The 14,846-nt window shown below is 38.3% G+C and overlaps 2 protein-coding genes across 2 annotated transcripts; both read left to right on the forward strand.

Annotated features, from left to right (window-relative positions):
* The first annotated feature begins 3,393 nt into the window (after window positions 1-3,393).
* lbhl (LBH regulator of WNT signaling pathway, like) lies at window positions 3,394-10,855 on the forward strand. Its single transcript, XM_043216856.1, has 4 exons — window positions 3,394-3,733; window positions 8,120-8,195; window positions 9,366-9,645; window positions 10,687-10,855. Exons 1-4 carry the CDS (start codon window positions 3,612-3,614, stop codon window positions 10,755-10,757), a joined length of 549 nt encoding a protein of 182 aa, XP_043072791.1. The 5' UTR covers window positions 3,394-3,611; the 3' UTR covers window positions 10,758-10,855.
* A 696-nt stretch (window positions 10,856-11,551) lies between these two features.
* LOC122323172 (C5a anaphylatoxin chemotactic receptor 1) lies at window positions 11,552-14,788 on the forward strand. The gene is made up of 2 exons (XM_043216855.1): window positions 11,552-11,782; window positions 12,254-14,788. The coding sequence occupies exon 2, from the start codon at window positions 12,259-12,261 to the stop codon at window positions 13,327-13,329; it is 1,071 nt and encodes a 356-aa protein (XP_043072790.1). The 5' UTR covers window positions 11,552-11,782; window positions 12,254-12,258; the 3' UTR covers window positions 13,330-14,788.
* The last annotated feature ends 58 nt before the right edge of the window (window positions 14,789-14,846 follow it).

Raw genomic sequence — 14,846 nt, forward strand, 5'->3', positions numbered from 1 at the left:
AAATGTTCTAAAAAATGCATTAAAAATGACTATTGACTGTTACATTGGTATTATTATAGTATTTATCAGCATTCAGTTTTATTGTTATATTTTATGGTTTCATTTAAAATTTCAGTAATTTTGTCATTATTATTATTATTATTATTATTTTATATTGCTATTTTGCTTATTTCGGTTTTTATAATTGCAGAACTTGAAGTTAGTTCAGTTAGGCAATTAAATGTCAAATTTTCATGTAAAAAATCAAGTTTTGTTTCATTTTAGCTTTGTCTACGTTAACAACACTGTTATTAACTGATGAAAAAAATAGCCTCGAGGAGGTGCACGCCAGTGCAAGTGCTCAGTTGGATGCATGATTTCCACCTGTGGATGAAAATCATCCGTCAATAGAGGAGTCAGAGTCATATTTTGAGGTCGGGGCTTTCCTCAATAAGCGCCCAGAGCGCCGTATACGTGCTTAGCAGAACATCTGCACGGCAACGTCTTGGCAGGAATCTTGTCCTCGTTTTTATCAGTAAGCAGCTTATTATCTACCTCCGCAGCCTCCTGCAGAAATGCACAGAACATCCTGTACATTTACATTTTGGAGCAACCCGTCACCCAGCATCCGCTTCGCCCCTTCAAAATCACATCGGCGTCTCTAAACCTGTCACCGAACAACAGCTTCTGCACCCGTAAACGGATGAACCGCAAGCCCGTTGTGAACCGGAGCTGTGTTTTATGATGACAGACGCCCTCGCTGCGCCTCCATCAGAATCTCTTCTTCGAGGGCTCCTCCTGCTGGTTGCCATGACAACCACGCAGGCGGTCACGATGCTGTAGCTGCTGCTGCGCGCCACGTTTGTCATCGCGGCTCACAAACACCCCACAGAGGGCTTCCGGGGAGATTTTGAGAACGCGTCTCGGTGTGGTTGTTTTTGAAGCAAGCGGTTGCCAGATCTGTTTGTCCGCCGGCATGCTTTCATGGAAGAACCTTATGAAATTGTCATTTTTGGGTGGACTGTCCTTTAAAGTAACATGAAGTGTTGAACTGAATATGACAGTTAATCACGGTCAAAACCTCACAGCATTATAATCTGCTTATCAGCATTCATATTACTAGTATATTGGCTGTTTATAGGTACTTATAAAGCACATATTAATGCTTTATTCTGCCTGACCTAGTCCATACCTAAACATAACAACAAGTTATTAATGAGCAACAAATTAGTAGTTAATAGTTAGTTAATAGTGAGACTTGGACCTTTTTTGACATTTTTAAGACACACTGTTTAGCTTTAAACAAACACAGAAACAACTGTTGCGCATCTATTGCAATCGAATTTTGATTTTATACCATATTTATTAGCATTTTGCATTGATTTTATACCATACATATTTTTATTTTATATTTATGTGCATAATATAAAATGCAACAAGATGTATTTTTAATATAAATTATATATAGTTATATAATTTAATTGTAAAAAAAAAAAAAAAAAAAAAAAAAAAAAAATATATATATATATATATATATATATATATATATATATATATATATATATATATATATATATATATAATATTAAAATATATAATAATGATGTATTTTATATATACCTACGTGCAGGAGCAATATATAGACAATGGCGCCTTCTCCTGGTCACAGACGGTAGGACACCATGATTTGTTCCAATCAAAATGTCATTATAAAAAAAAGGCTATAGTCCAAAAACTAGCCTCATTTCACAACTTTTGGGACAGATGGAAAGATGGCTGGCCTTCACATGCAGCAGTGGCTTCATTTTCTTAACGTCTGAATGATGGAGTAATTTGGCAACTTCTGACGGACTTCACTAATCCTTCAGTTTCTCCATCAGCTTTTTCAACATTCAACATCAACTTTTTCCAAATAACAGGTTGAAATGACAAAATACAAACGGCAGGAAACGGCGCGAACACGCACAGGAACAAAACCGCGTTCAGCCGAAAGAAAATATCTCGTCGCTATGAATAGGAAACGTGACGGTGCCGTGTTAACGTGTTCATGTAATTTCATCTAAGGTTTCACCAAATGACTGCCATATGATTAAGATTTTAATAAACCCTTACACCAAAGATTTAGTGCAAATCAAACTAGAATTAAGGTTTAAAATAGGTTTAAAAGTAATAAGCTTTATTCCTGTTTTAAATACTGTTCTTTTAAACTTTTTATTACTCATATAGCAGCAAATCAGCATATTGGAATGATTATCTAACGCTGAAAACTGAAATAATGATGGTAAAAATTCTGCAACTTTATATTAAAATATTAATATTTATATTTGTAGCAATAGCCATAACCAGAATACTCTTTTTTTATTTTTTCATGGGAGAAATCATTAGACTATTAGGGAAAGATCATAGTTTGTACATTTCATATATATATATATATATACACACACAAAACTTTTTTTTTGATCAGTAATATGCATTGCTAAGGACTTCATCTGGACATCTTTAAAGATGATTTTCTCAATATTTTATGCACCCTCAGATTCCAGATATTTAAATCTCAACACTGTCCTATCCTAAAACACCACAGATCAACGTAAAGTGCATATATTTAGCTTTCGGGTGACATATAAATCTCAGAAGTCTGTAAAAAATGTAAATGCAGTTAAATTCACGCAAGGTTTGATCAAATAAACGCAGCCACTGTGAACATAAAAGACTATTTGGAAACATGAAAATATCTTTTGAGCCGGAATGAAGCGATTCTTTACGTGCCACTTCTGTTTCGACCAAATCTCCTGAAAAATCAATCGTTACAATTTCGAGTGACTGCAGTTACAAACCTCTGGGCTTGATGCATTTGCATAAATACGTCTAAAAGGAGATCTGCTCATCGTAGTGACGAAACTGAATTAAATCTGCATCTGCTTTTGTTTTTGCTTCATGCTAAATGTAGACGTCCATAGCATTTCTGATTAAAAACAAGTCTGTTTACTGCTAATATAAGTGCGGGTTAGGGAACCGCCAGGTTAAGGTGCGGGGACTTAAATGCTACTAGGTCGGTTAGTTACTCGTTCGTTGCTACTAAGAAGTGATTGTTTTGGATTAGTGCGCATTGCTCATCTCATCAGTGTAAGTGTAGGAACAAACGCTTGATCTCAGGCTATATATATATATATATATCCAGCCCCTCCCTACCTACACACAACTTAATTCCCAGAATTGTCCAGATTTGGTGAGACGGACATTTTCATTTTCAAGAGCGCAATGCGTGTTTAAGAAAGCCGGTTCTGAAGCTAAAGGCAGGAGGAGCTCCGTGCACGCTAGTAAGTGCACACCTGGCGCGCGTGCCAGACCGCTTGAGTCCACTCACTGCTCTGACGTCACCGGCCCTGCCATACTAATCGACACAGACACTAATCCAGCTCTTCTATAAAGCCTTTCTCCTCTGTTAGGGAGGGAGAGAGATAGAGAGAGAAGAGTTTAGGTAAAGACAGCAAAGCAAGTCAACGAGGGAAATGACCGCTTGACGCTCTGTGACATTTCGTATCTGTTTGCATCCGCCGCTGACCCGGAGCCACAGGCCTTCACCGGTCACCGCACTCTCAGGCGGCGCGCTGGACGGACGGTGTCCCCCGATGGGGCCGGTGGAGGGGCAGTGCTGCGGGAGCTGCCCCTCTCTGCCCCCTATCATCATACCCGGCGTGGGCGGCGTGGAGCTCTGCAGCACCCAAGAGGACGGATGCCTTCCCACAGACGGGTAGGACCCCGTTTTAACTCAGCCTGCCCGCTTTTGTGCAAGACTGAACAGATGGCTTGTGTTTAATATATGTAACGGGGGACCGGCACTTACGTATGACGCTAATACCTTTTAAGGCCTAAGAAGTGGCAGGTACGCCGGGTTTAAAGCTTTGACTGCGCGCACGCAAGCTCGCGATGCTTTCGATGTTATTTTAAAAGTGCATTTAAAAGCGCTACATGCGTAATCTGTGATGAAATGTTTCTCGGGAAAACAATATGGAAAACACGCTTCAAAGTGCTGTAACATCATCAGATTTCTGGCAGCTGCTAGATCAAAAAAATAACAAAAATTGATATCCTATTATCGCCCATACATATAAAAGTGTTATTATATATATATATACATATATAAAAGTGTTATTAGACAGCTGTGCATATAAAGCTGGATATTCCATATATATATATATATATATATATATATATACAGTACAATCTTGTAAAGCAGTGCATACCATATCACAAATCTGCATGATTTTTTTATTTAGTTGCAAAAATAGAATTATGTTATCGCAGTATGCAGTTTGATATTTAAGTATGTTTAACTTTATATGCATATATGTAAAAAAAAAATTATATTGCACATTTCAGATGCTTGATTGCTGGTATTGTCTGCTAAATGCAACTGTGTTTCCAGAAGATATTAAGATATTATAAACATTAGTTATTTTAAATCGCATTTAAATCACATGTATAGTGAAACGCAATATACTAACACACATGACTGGCAAACATTTCATTACGTAATATTACGTGTTATATTAATATTTATTTATTAATTTCAATTATTTATTTTTTTGTCGTTTTTTTCTTACCATACCTTAATATTGGTTACAGATATATATGGTCATGCCTCCAAATGGCCTCTAAATGATGAGTGTGCATAAGGTAATGGCCGTGAGGTGTGTTTAAGGCCGAGACTGTGTGTCCTGAATCTGTGAACAGCACGCGTAGCCGCTGCCTCGTGCCGGAGCCAGATCTGCTCCGTTAGCTTGTTAATGACTTACCACAGACAGCAGGAGGGACAGGCGGGATTACACCGCTAACTGCTAGACAGCTGTCGTCAGAGAGACCTGAGCGGAGACGCGCCGTCCGTCGGGGGCCGCCGTCAAATTTTGCAAGCGGGAAAGCAACCGAAGAAGAAGAAGTTGCTCTTCTGGCTGACTGAAAAAGAACAGAATAACGGGTTAAAAACGTATTTCTGGCATGCATATGTTATTTATTTGGTAAGCTGGCGTGTCATTTAGAGGATGATGGTCAGCCAGGTGGTTATTATAAGAAATAAACCCCTTACGTTATTACTATTTAATATGGTCTCTTTTTGAAAAGATGTTTGAGAAAAGTTGGGTGAGAAATTGTTTTAGAGGGTGTAGTGCAAAGCAAAAGCAGGTTGCAGCTTTTCAGAGAGAGCTGACCTTCATTTCACTATACTTCCCTGTTTGGCTTAAGCTCACACACACACACACACACACACACTGCAAAAACATACACTGTGGAAGTCAAAAAGAGGATTTTGTTCATCAGACAGGTCTTCAGTGCTCCTTAATCCCTGCACAGAGAATATAAACTGATTTGAACGGGAAAGACAAAGACGTGTTTATATTTCTTTCGAGATATATACTTATAAAAATGTACGAAAACATTTTTTAACCCGGCTAGAAAATATTGATAATTTTTTTAAATATATTCTTTATTTTCTTTTAATTAATATTTATTTTATAAAACTTCTTTTTGCTGTTTTTGTGTTCAAATTCATAAACAAAACCCCACTAAAGCGTATCTGTAAAGCATATCCGGTCTAAAAATGTAAAAATGAGCTTTGAGTTTTGTTACTTTTTATAGCAAGTCTCAGCTTTCAAACTCTGTGGATGTGGAAAAAAAAAGTGCTGAAATGCCCGATCAGCGTTTTTCCCCGGGAAAGATGTCAATAAGACGACTGGCCATAATGTAGTTACTCGAAGACAATTTCGCTAAATGTTTGCAATATTTTACACATTCATTACATCTAATCTCATGATTATTTAATATATTCCTGAATGAATCTGTCATTATGCTGTGTTGTTAAAGTTATGTGCAATTCAAATATTTTATGTGAGTGTTAATTTATCTGAAAAATAAGTATTTGAAAGGTTCATATTTTGGTTGTGAGAGTCCCAAACAACGTATTATTTCGACCTTATTTGGCTCCCAAACAATTAGTTCAATGATTCATTTTTCCAAACCCCCTCCGGTGATTGGTCGATTTCATTTAAAGCTGTGTTTGTGAGATTTTAACACTCCAATAATGAATTTGCATTTTCATACAGAACCAATGCGAAAAGGCCAACAAATGGGTAGCAATATGCTAATGTTTCAGTTTGACGATGACATGAAACTGCTTAGGATTCATTTCTTTCTTTTGAGAGACAATAACTATATACACGGTGTGCTTTCAGATTTAAAACTTTGCATTATGTTTTCATTCACTGCGAGCTGTTGCACAATGCACAAAAGCTCATTTTCAAAAATCCATAATAGGAGCACTTTACATACGTTTTTCTCTTTTATATCATAATAACTGACAGCATTCCCTGTGCAGCATTGTTTTAGAGATTGATTTCCTCAACATGTCTTTATCTAAGTCCGTTATCACACCGTTGAACGTATAGTAATTAATATTTCACAATGTATTTCTAAATGTCTGGTTATATGGACAAAACGAGGAAAAGAGGTATAAAAACAATCATGCGTTTACTTGTATATACTGTAAACCTTACAAAAGTTCAGAAAGTCTGGAAAATTATTTCATTTAGTACTTCTTCCTTTTCGTGTTTAGCACAGCGAATTCGTTTTGCCTATTCAGCACATTAGAGTGAAACTAAAAACACCATCTGAGTGTGTCATATATTGCTAAATATGATTCAACAAATACAGCATGCATCATACACCCCACAATGCAACCTGATAAGAGCTGTGATCTGTATATTGCACCATTATTTGTTAAAGCATAAAGCATACTTTTGTCATGCTGCTAAAAAAACAAACAATGCAATGCACAGCGCACACTTTTCTTCACGCAGATTTCAAATCTGCAGCGATGACCCATAATGCAGCGCTCTTATCCAATCTGTTGCTAATGAAAAATGAGTATATGAGGGTATAATCCATTTTGATATAATCGGTCCCTGGCTGTCCCTTATAAGCATTGTAATCCGGCCGTTCAGCAGAGGCTTGAGAGAGAAACGATTAGTCACAGGTCACCTGGGAGCGACTGCGATTAACAAATCCCACACACACCAACAGACCAAGCCGCCTTCTTTCTTAGCGTTATGACTGTGGTAAACAAACGCTCAGCGCCTGCTTTGTGTCTGTGCTGATTGAAAAGTGTGGCTCACATATCTGCATAATATTGTTTCTTAAGCGTTACAACAAAATTATTAAAGTGCCCTATTATGGGTAAGGTCCATATTTTTGATTTTGGGAGTCCTCAATAACAAGTTGACACGTATTACGGTTAAAAAAAATCTCTATTGTATTACAATATGCATATTTTTACCTTACTTGCTCAAGGAAAGGCATTTTTTTTCCTAACTCCTCCTTCGCTACTGTCGTCTTATGGCACCTAGTGGCAAAAAATGTATTTGCATTTTCATTCAGACCAAAGCCAAAACAAGTGTGCAGACATGGCTTGGGGTTAGCTTTAAAAATGACTCGTTTCAGTGATTCAGAGTCGACTCTTTCTTTTGAGAGCCAATAACCTTACACCAATAATCCTTATTCAGGATCTTTTTTATTGATTTAGAGCTGTGTTACACACTGCATGAAACCCATAAAAATAGGGGCACTTTAAAATGTTAGGTTTACAATGATAATCACAAAAGGAATCTTTCATGGGTAGCATTCAAAATTCCGATCTTATCTATTAAGTTCTTATCTTTGTTTTTAATTTTATTTTGAAATACTCGTTTCAAAGCAAGCTGTTATCACCCGCGATCCCACTACATGTCAGCAGTGTTGTTTCATTCCTAAATGAATCTGAATCTGCATTGAATCTGTTGTAAATGATACCTAACTTCCTCACAAAATTGCACAGCACTCTTAATGTTTATACCAAAACATTGCATGCTAGCGTTCTTTGAAAAAGAATCAGCTGAATCGTTTATTAAATTATTTCGTCGTAGTCACTTGGCGCCACCTACTGGCATAACGATAAACTACATAAATAGTATTATTTGTCTCAGTTTGCATTCGTTTGTACCTCCTGATCAGGGCGATATTGTCTAAATTGTAGTGGGTTAAATAGTTGTGACTGTTCCATTGCTATTCCAACTTGTAATTCTATTTATTCTATTATAATTTTATATAACAGAGATATGGGGTACCAAGAAGCCCAGGCCATGGACGAGTATCCAGTTCAGAGAAAAGGGGACAGACTGCCCTTTCAGGTAAAAAAACAACAAAAAACTAATTGGTCATCCTTTGCCACCTTTATATCATACAGGCCTTAGGTGACAGTCTACGACAGCATTTTCTTTTTGTCTTTGCTTTATTGGTTGATTGACTGATTTATTGATTATGACCCATAATTTATATAATCTCAGTACAATCTATATTTATATTTATCATCCGAGTCCTCCTGCGCATACAGTTACAGTTATAACATAACTCTGAATAATCACTCTGTGTCTCAAAGGCGCAGTGTATTTAGGTTCTATTGATAGAAATGCAATAGAATACACGTAACTTTGCTTTCAGAGGTGTGCAAAAACCTCACAGAATGAACCTTTATTTTTTTATTAGCTTAGAATGAGCTACATACACATAGGTCCCCTTACATGGAAGTTCTCATCATGTCTGTACAGTAGCCCTTAAAGGACAAACAGCATGTTTTGCACTATGTAAGTCTTGCGACCAAAACACTGACAATGAAACCCCATTGCTGGCTACCTCCACTGTCTCAGACTAAGATATCTTAAAGGAATAGTTCACCCAAAAATGACGATTTATATATAATCGTGTGTTGTTGTATATGCAGTGTTGTCATTAGCTGGACTAGTGACTAGTTGTAACGCTAGCTGGAATAATAACGTAGCAGTAAAATTAGTTGTGACCTTTCCCCGTATGAAGAGAAAGATAAAGAGAAGATAAAGGGTAGATTTTCTCAAAGGGGAAGCAGGATACCCAGGGCTCGGTTTACAATTATTTGCCATTTCTAGCCACTCGGGGAGCATAGCCAGTCTAGGGGAACTCATATTAATGTTAAAAAAACCTCATAAAGTGACATTTTTATGCCATGGGACATTAATAATTGCTATGTCAACGTTGGCTCAACCAATGAGTTTGGTGTGAGAGTATCAGTTAGTGTTTAGAAAATGGTCTGCATTTCCATTTATGGTAACAAGTCAAACTGTAATCATTCGCAGGCTTACGAGGTGTTGGCCGTTCAACACTGTGCCGGTCTGTAGCAATGCTAATCTACGATTTCACAATGGTGTTGAGCTTTCATCAGTTACCCGTCGAAAAGCAACCGCAAACAGTACCACAAACAAACTACAGTGCAAACACCGTTACATATTGAAGATTTCTCCACTTATATTATCTGCTTTATTCTTCAGATCTTCCCAGATCCAGTGGAAGTAGTACTGAGTACTGAAGGCTGTCTGACCTGCGCTCCGCAGGGGAAAGAGCGCCTGCCGTCCATCGTGGTGGAGCCCACTGACGTCAGCGAGGTGGAGAGCGGTGAGCTGCGCTGGCCCCCAGAAGACATGGACTTCGATGAAGATGAAGATCTATTCTTGGAGCAGTGCATCCCACCTGCTAACATCGCCGACTGGGGGGAGGATGAGGAAGAGAGCTCGGTTATTGAAAACCACCAGCAGAACACTTCCCTGTTAGGTACTTTCACGGCCCTTCAGAACAACAACTAGGCCCACACTAATTGTGTTGCCTTCTTTTGGGGGTAATTAGGTGGGAAATCGGTGGACGTCAGTTGAACTGAACAAGGAAAAAGATTACGAAACAGATCTGAGAGTACTGCACTTTTCAATAACGTCATATTTTTTGCAGGCCAACCTGGAAGTGCGCATCACCCTAGTTTCCAATAAGAGTTTTGCACCGCTTGTCGGATTATTGCAGATAATAAGTTTGATTATTACTTGCTTTGTTGATAATGACAATCTTAACAAACAAACTAAAGCCCAAGTAAAAAGTTAAATAAACTGCATCATGGTCACATGACTTTAATATCACCACCATTAAGCGTCCAAGAACTCTAAAAGAATAGTTTGCAAGAAAAACATGAGGCTGTGAAAGCGTGTGGACATTTAAAGTCCGGGACAACCTTTGTAGTCCCATTAAGCCACTTGTTAGCATCCACCTTTTTTAAAAAAGGTTTAATGTAAAATCTTAGATAACTGTTTTTAACACTTTTCGAAAACCACATTTTTCATAGTGAATTCCAATAAATCTCTGCACCGCAGCTGGAGTATTTTAATTAGGCAAAAATAAAATAACACAACAAAATGCAATACAGATTTTTGAAATTTAGGTGTTATCTGTTTTTGCAAATCATCCTATGCCGCACTGCTACATTTCACGTCATGGAATAAGATGTGAAGATATTTTAAGCTTGTGGTAACCGTAAGACTTATGCCAGACATAAACCAAAACCCATCGATGTCACAATGATAGAACGGAAAATGTTCAAACGTTGACTTTGTTTCCAGGTTTTGGTTTGGAAAAATATCAAATAAACATGCAACAAAAAAAATATCTCAGCAAAAAATTCTAAACCTCCTAAACCTCATTGGTTTACGCAACGAAACTGGTTTTTGCAGAACTGAGCACAGAGGGCAACACTATATATAAAGATAGATGCATGCATTGCTCTGGTTGCTTTAGTTTTGTTTCATTTTCTCTCTCTCTGTCTCTATGTAGATCTTCAAACAGATGACTTTAGGGATGACACCCCGACTCTACCTCCCGAGAGTGCTTCAACTCTGAACTGATGCCCAATGAACCTATCCCGAACATGACTTTACAGGTCAACGCCGCGAACCCTGCACTCATTAAGAAACCCATCATCAGGAAATGACTTACCGAAGACCTATGGGACTGTGCGGTTCTGACTGTGGTCACACAAGCACCCAGACGCTTTCCGTATACAAAAAAAAAAGACGAGGGCAACAGAAAATCATAAAGAAATGTACCGAAATGATATATTGCGAGACTGTAGCTCTTAAAGTAGTTACAGCATTTCGTAGGTTTTTTAAATACGCAAAAATTAGTTTCTGTATTTTGGGGATTTAAACAGTCAGCATTTTCACATCCCCCTTTATCATGCGAATGGGGAAGGTGCATAACAGAAACTTGCATCTTAAATGTGCTGTGATGAAACTACAATGCTTTGAGAGTTACATTTTGTGCCGTATTTGTCCCTTCTTTATTTTACCCATGTCAGTTTTCTTGTTGTTGTTGTTATATTTCTGTCATTTTCGTCTGCATTTTAACCATTAAGTGCACCTCTGAACAGAATAAAACAATTCATTGTATTTATACCAAACAGAAACACCTTTTTTCCAAAGCAGCTTTGTCACTCTTAGCAATATGTACATACAATGTTTTTCCTCACATAATTACTAAATAAAATTTAAAGCAATAAAATACATCAATACCACTACATATACCCCTTTTTAATAATTTTTTTAGTTGGTAACGTTGTCTATTTCTGTCCAATGGCATCACAATAATACGACCGAAGAAAGGAAGAAGAACATCAGATGATATCGGCTCAAAAAGCAGGGCAAACGTCATCCTTCTCTCTTCCAGTTCCAAACGAGTCTTTTATTACGCTTTTTAAATTGAAAAAGTTTTAAAGACCAACGACAGCTTCAGACGTGTAAGTGCTTACACAACAGCGCAAAGGAAAAGGCTTGGCACACAGCGCTTTGCAACCGTTTCCTGTGTATACCAGTCGCAAAAATAGATGAGCTGAATAATATCTGGTGAAGCAGATCGGCAAAACTTCTGAGAGGTATTTTTTTGTTGTTTATTTAAATTTTATTATTTTATTTTTTTGTTAGAGCTCACTTATGCAGTGTTGAACCGAGGTAATTTTTTAAATAATACATTTAAAAATTGCAATTAAAAATATTTATTTCTTCAGAGAAACTAGTTGAAAAAAAAAAAAAAAGATTTCTATTATATGGACTAGAAAAAATATATAAATATCCTTTTTATGTTCCATGAAAGAAAGAATCCTTTACAAAAATTTTAATTTATGAACTTTCCTTTTAAGAACCTTAAACACTTTTAGGCAGAAAAACCTTGAAATTTAATCTTAAGTATATATATCAGTTAATATGTCAGCGTCCTCACAACTGCATTAGTTGCAATGCTTGATTCTTTAAAATGAAATTCAGCAATAACAGGATTTGACTCAACCACTAAAAAGTAATTTTTTGAGCATTTCAGTAATTTTGCACATTATGATGTTATTTCACAGCTGAAATGGAAGAACGTGACTTCAATTTTTCTTTTGAATATAATGACACCGACTGGTGTTTTGGCTCCGAAAACTGCACCGATATAGAGATCCCCACTGAACTGTCACCGTCGACGATAGGTCCCCGGCACTGGATTGCTCTGGTCTGCTATCTCATTGTGTTCCTGCTGGGCGTCCCGGGGAACGCTCTGGTGGTGTGGGTGACCGCGTTTCGAATGCCTAACTCTGTGAATGCGCAGTGGTTTCTGAATCTGGCCGTGGCGGACCTGCTGTGCTGCTTGTCGTTGCCTCTTCTCATGGTGCCGCTCGCCCAGGACCAGCACTGGCCTTACGGCGCTGCGGGTTGCAAGCTGCTCAGCGGTTTGCTCTACATGATGATGTACTGCAGCGTCCTGCTCCTGGTCGTGATCAGCTTGGACCGTCTGCTCCTGGTGACCAGACCGGTGTGGTGCCAGAACCACAGGAACACGAGGCAGGCCCGCTGCGTCTGTTTTGCCGTCTGGATTCTCGCTCTCCTGGCCAGTTCTCCTCAGTTTGCTCACATGGAGATACACGAACTGAGCGAGACCAAAACGTTGTGCGACGGCAAATACAACAACTTAGCTCATGCGTGGTCGGTAACTCTTACGCGCTGTTTTCTGTCTTTTCTGCTGCCTTTCCTGATCATCTGCATCAGCCACTGGAAGGTTTACATCACGACGAGCTCTGGCCGAGGGCAAAGAGGCAGTGACAAGTCGGCCAGGACGGTACGTGTGATCCTGGCGGTGGTGCTCAGCTTCTTCCTCTGCTGGATTCCTCTGCACATAGTGGATATTCTGCTGCTGATCATGCACAAACAACCCCACAACGTCCTAGCCAACTTGCGACTAGCCCACGTGCTGACGCTCTGCTTAGCTTACATTAACAGCTGCCTGAACCCGCTGCTCTACGTATGTCTTGGCCGCGGATTTAAGAAAAATCTGATTAGCTCGTTGCGAAGTGTGCTTCATTTCGCATCCGAAGCACCGCATCATAGAACCAGCTTGACTGCAAACAGTAAGTCAACCACAGACGGGTTCAGAGAGAAGCCCTTATGAAGAAAATCTACTCTTCGAATACAAATACCACCCTCGGGAACCATTTGTAGGTTTAAAGAAGCATTCACGGATCACTAACGAACACGCTGCACAACAAAAATGCACACCAATACTGTTCTATGATATTAACAATAATCTTTTTAAACGTTCGTAACATTCTCACAATTAAAAAAAATAATTCATAACCAGTTTCTATCAGCTAATCAAAAGCAGCTGTGCACAACTCCCTATATTTACATGCATTTCAATTTTCGCCTATTGCAGTTAATCCAGTTCGAATTCAGATTCTGGGAGTTTATGTGAACACTAAACGCTGCGGTCCGATTCACACAGAGTATTTGATTATATGCGAACAAAACTTTTAAGTTCACGAACCAGAGAATGTCACATTCACATTTTGTGAATCTGTTATATTTTTATATTTTAGTGTAAAGAACAAGCACCGAATGCAGATATCACTTTCAGACAAAGGTTTGTTGTCTGAAATGAAAAAAGTCACGTGACCAATTTAATACTGAGCAAAACATGGGGCAGCCAAAACTGAGGCGGCTGGCAAAAATAGTCAAATTTTAGCTTTTACACTTCTTTATTTTTCCGGTTGATTGATTGTCAGGTCTACTAAACCGATCTTCAATTAAACCGAGTTCAATCGAGTCGACTGGGGCCTTTCAGTCCGATTAGTTGCATGCTAATTCTGATGCGTTTGGTTCCTAATAGTTAGCATTCATGTAATTCAATGGATTAAAACGTTAAGCATTTACAGCCGATTTACAAATATTTTTAAATATTGTCGCATGTACATAGCTTTATTGTACGGTTACGCCATATACGGCATTTCTGTGTAGCGATTTACCACAGAAAATAAATGTGGTTGTTTTGTAAATACGGACAAAAACGCCGAAGAATCGGTGAAGAATATCGGCTACCACTCCGAAATACATGTTAAAAACATAACAATAAGGCAAACTTGCATTAAGTTTCATGCATTACCATGTGGACAAACTGAACTTGCCAGGCGTGTTTTTAAAATGCCGGCTCCTCGTGAGATTAACTAACCAGTAGAGGTCAGTAAAGAGCGAGTGTTAAACCTAAACTTGGCAGGTTAGTTGAGATTTCCAGCCATGAGATGTTGCTTTTGGTGCGTGTGGGTGAGTTTCGAGTATGGGTTAGCAACCTTTCTAACTGCACTACAAGGCAGCTAAATATAACAGCACTCCATGGCAACTGAAAACAATGCAGAAAGCTGAGCAGTGAACAGAAGTCATGTTTTAACCTCTCCTGCTCAACCAATTTGTGGATTGTACATTTTGTGTTACTGGAGCATTTGTAGCATCTTCTCATCAGAAGTCACCTGTAGATACAAGCAGATTTTTGACCATATTTTAACCTTTTCTGTATAATTAATCTTATTCTGTATTGATAATGAAAATATAAAATAAAGATATAAAGGTTTAACCTTTTTTTTCTGATGTTGACTTTATTTACTGTTTTAAGGACCTGTCTAGGATAACGGTAAA

Source organism: Puntigrus tetrazona, chromosome 18, assembly GCF_018831695.1.
Source record: "Puntigrus tetrazona isolate hp1 chromosome 18, ASM1883169v1, whole genome shotgun sequence".
Lineage (NCBI taxonomy): Eukaryota > Metazoa > Chordata > Actinopteri > Cypriniformes > Cyprinidae > Puntigrus > Puntigrus tetrazona.